The sequence below is a fragment of the Arachis ipaensis genome, chromosome B05, assembly GCF_000816755.2.
Source record: "Arachis ipaensis cultivar K30076 chromosome B05, Araip1.1, whole genome shotgun sequence".
In the NCBI taxonomy this organism is placed as follows: Eukaryota; Viridiplantae; Streptophyta; class Magnoliopsida; order Fabales; family Fabaceae; genus Arachis; species Arachis ipaensis.
In genome coordinates, this window is record NC_029789.2 from 145697059 (window position 1) to 145700395 (window position 3337).

The following is a 3337-nucleotide window of genomic DNA, read 5'->3' on the forward strand; positions in this document are numbered from 1 at the left end:
AAAATAATTTTGATATCAAATATTTGTTTGATTAAAAGATCTAAAATTTAATTATTAATTTGTCAATCCAAAAAAAAATAAATAAATAAAAAATATAAATTTATATATATATTTTCTCCTATCAATTTAATTTTTTGTGAAAAATAATTGTATGAATTACATCTACAAATAAACTTTATTGATGTCTTAAACAAGTACAACATAGAAAATCAAATTTGGAACCTCCTTTAATTTAAATATATGTCCGTCCTGATAATACCAACAATCTAACATATATGTACCTTGTTATACTGGACCTTGTGTTTAGCCAAATTTCTTCAATTTTTTACATTTAACTTTATCTAAAATCAGCAAAAAATACACAAATATAGATAATAGTTTAACTTACAAGTTTATACTACTTAACAATAATATCTCAAGTAATTAACTTTTAATTTCTTACTATATCTCATAGCTAAGTCAATACCATTCCACAGGCGTAACTAAATAATGAAATCCAAATTGATAATCAGGCCACCTAAAAACTCTTAACCCCATAAACATATACAATATGCACACTAATAGTGGTTAAATTAGCTGTATACATTTTTACATGCAGTCACTGATTGAATTCTTTTGATTAAAAAAAAAAACGGAAATGTTTGGTAACCAAAGAAAATCAGTCAAAAACAGTCATAACTTGTCTTATTTAGCATTCATTAATTGTTGCGACAATTAGTAAATGCTAAATAAGGCAAGTTCTGGCCTTTTTTTTGTCTACTTAGCATTATCCTAAAAAAAACTGTATATGTATATAAAAAGGCGGAAATGAAAATCAGCCTAAAACAGCCATAACTCCTTATTTAGCATTCATTAATTGTTGCGACAATTAATTAATGATAAATAAGGTAAATTCTTGCTGTTTTTTTTTTGTCACTTAACATTATAATGATTAGAAAAAGAAATGAAATTTCTCATTTCCATATATGTGTCTCCAAAATTTTTCTTCAATATCCGTACAACTTTAATTTCTTCTATAAAAAAGAATGATTAGAAAAAGAAGTTTTAAGTTGAAAGTTCGAAATCAAAAGACGCAGCCAGTGGCAATATAAAAGAAATCATTTACCAAACAAAATCCTAATCATGATGCAGTTAGAAATTAAGAGCCACAATGCAAGAATGTTAATTATATGTCATCAATCTCATTCCTAACATTAGCCAAATTAAACTGTGAGCCTAGCTAGCTAGCTCCAATAATGCAACCACAAATTAAAGTTAATTAATCAGAGAACATAATCCAAATGATGATGATCATGGAAACAATCATTGAATTAAACTTGCAAGTTTCCTTCTCAGCTCAAATAGATCTACACTGTTGGAATTGACTACCTGTGAATCAATAAGTACAATAATTCAAGGGTAAAAAAAAAAAAGTAAAAATAATATTAACATAACAAATTAAATTTAACATAAAAATAGTACCTCACACTGAACACTGTGGACCAATCTTCCATTGACTTTGCTAGAAAGGTAACCAATAACTTCAAGTCCTTCTTCTTCAACCAGTAGCCCCAGAATCTCTGATAGTGTGACACCTTCTTCTTCTCCGGCGGCGGCGGCGCCACCGGTGATTTCAATTCCGAGAACACCACTATCACTCTCATGGAGAGTGAAGTATCTGTTAGTGCTAGATGTAGGTTTATCATTGTTATCATGGTGGTGGTAATAATTTGAGAGATTCTTCTTCTTCTTCAGTTCATCTCTTTTAGCACCAAGTTCCTTGATGTTATTTTGCATGTACTTTATGTAATTCACTGCCTCGTTCATGTGGTCAGATATTGAACGCTTTCCCTAAACACACAAATTAAAACCCATCACAAATTCAGATATATATATAACCCTAAAAAAAAATAACCCATGAAATTTTTAAACAAAAAGTGCACAACTTTATGGTAAAAATTAGCCTAATTTCAAAAGGGTATCTTCTAATTGAAGTGTTTTTCTCAGTTAGTGAAATATAAACAAAATTAAGGAGATAGGAACAATAAAAATGATTTATTCACCTTGATGAACTGAAGAGGGAGAAGGGATCTAAGAGAGGAATAAAGGGTAGCCATTTCTTTCCTCCTTTGCCTCTCAATCTCTCTATGAACCATCTTCTTCTTATTATTATCATCATCGTTGTTAGAATCATTGTTGTTGTTGTTGTTGTTGTTGTTGTTGTTGTTATCCTCATCAGCAGCAGCAGCACCATCATAAAATAGTTTATTTGATGATTGGCTTTTTGTGAACAATATTTTATCAGAATCATTGACATCAAGAGAAGCATAATCTTCAAGGATCAGATCTTGGGAGATTTTGTGTTGGTGGGAGCTATTAGAAAACTGAATCACCAGCTCATTGCCTCGTTGTAAAGGAAACATGGTAATATCAATAATGCTCTCAATTTAATTAAGGCTATGGAGGAAAAGAAGAATGAATGAATGAATGAAGCAGATTAGAATAGAAGATGTGGTTTAATCTATTTTTTGGGGTATGGTTTTAATTTCATGGGACCTTATATTTGCTCTAGATTAGGGAAAGGAATAGTATATACTTTGGAAATGACCTCATTGCCCACATTATTTCAGTTATATATATTATATAATGTAATTATTGTTTAGGGTCACTGTTCATATATACAACTCCAACCCCACCCCTTTGTGTTCACATTATGTGGATCAGCACTTGCTTAGCTTCAACCATTTTCTTTTGGAAAAGCATAGTTAACCAACAATATTTTTGAACAATGTATAAATAATGTGAATTAATAGAATTAAAAGAGTAAATTTAATTAGTAGCATTAAATTAGGATGTAATATATTTTTATTTGATTGGTGGTTGTTCGTGTTATTCAAAATAGTCATTATTTACCTAACACTTCCATTTTCTTTTTTACTTGTTCTTTAGTTTCTTTATATATAAATTAGACTAAATTTCATTTCATAAATGTGGTTTTCTTTGTATTTCATAATTTCCAATGAATTGTTGTGCGAAAATCATTTAGGTGATATTTAGCTTCAAATTTTGAGTAATTCAAACACACACGTATTATTAAAATTAAATTGATTATTTTTTGAGTCTGATGTTATTTATAACTATACTTATATATAATGGGAATATGAAAAAGGTTAGTAATTTTTTTTTTGGTTAGAATATTCTCTATTGTATATAACTCATGATTTTTTTTTACTATTTTCGAAACTTGAATTAAAAAATTATTTATTAAGTTATAAATAATATGTTGTCTCAGCTAATTTTATTTTTATTATTTTTATACAATTTAATAAATAAATAAGTGAATTAATAGGAATATTAA

The 3337-nt window shown here is 28.3% G+C and overlaps 1 protein-coding gene across 1 annotated transcript; it reads right to left on the reverse strand.

Moving 5' to 3' along the window:
• Window positions 205–2567, reverse strand: LOC107644748 (transcription factor bHLH118). The gene is made up of 3 exons (XM_016348674.2): window positions 2043–2567; window positions 1462–1830; window positions 205–1368 (listed from the first exon to the last, which is right to left on the reverse strand). Exons 1-3 carry the CDS (start codon window positions 2400–2402, stop codon window positions 1303–1305), a joined length of 795 nt encoding a protein of 264 aa, XP_016204160.1. The 5' UTR covers window positions 2403–2567; the 3' UTR covers window positions 205–1302.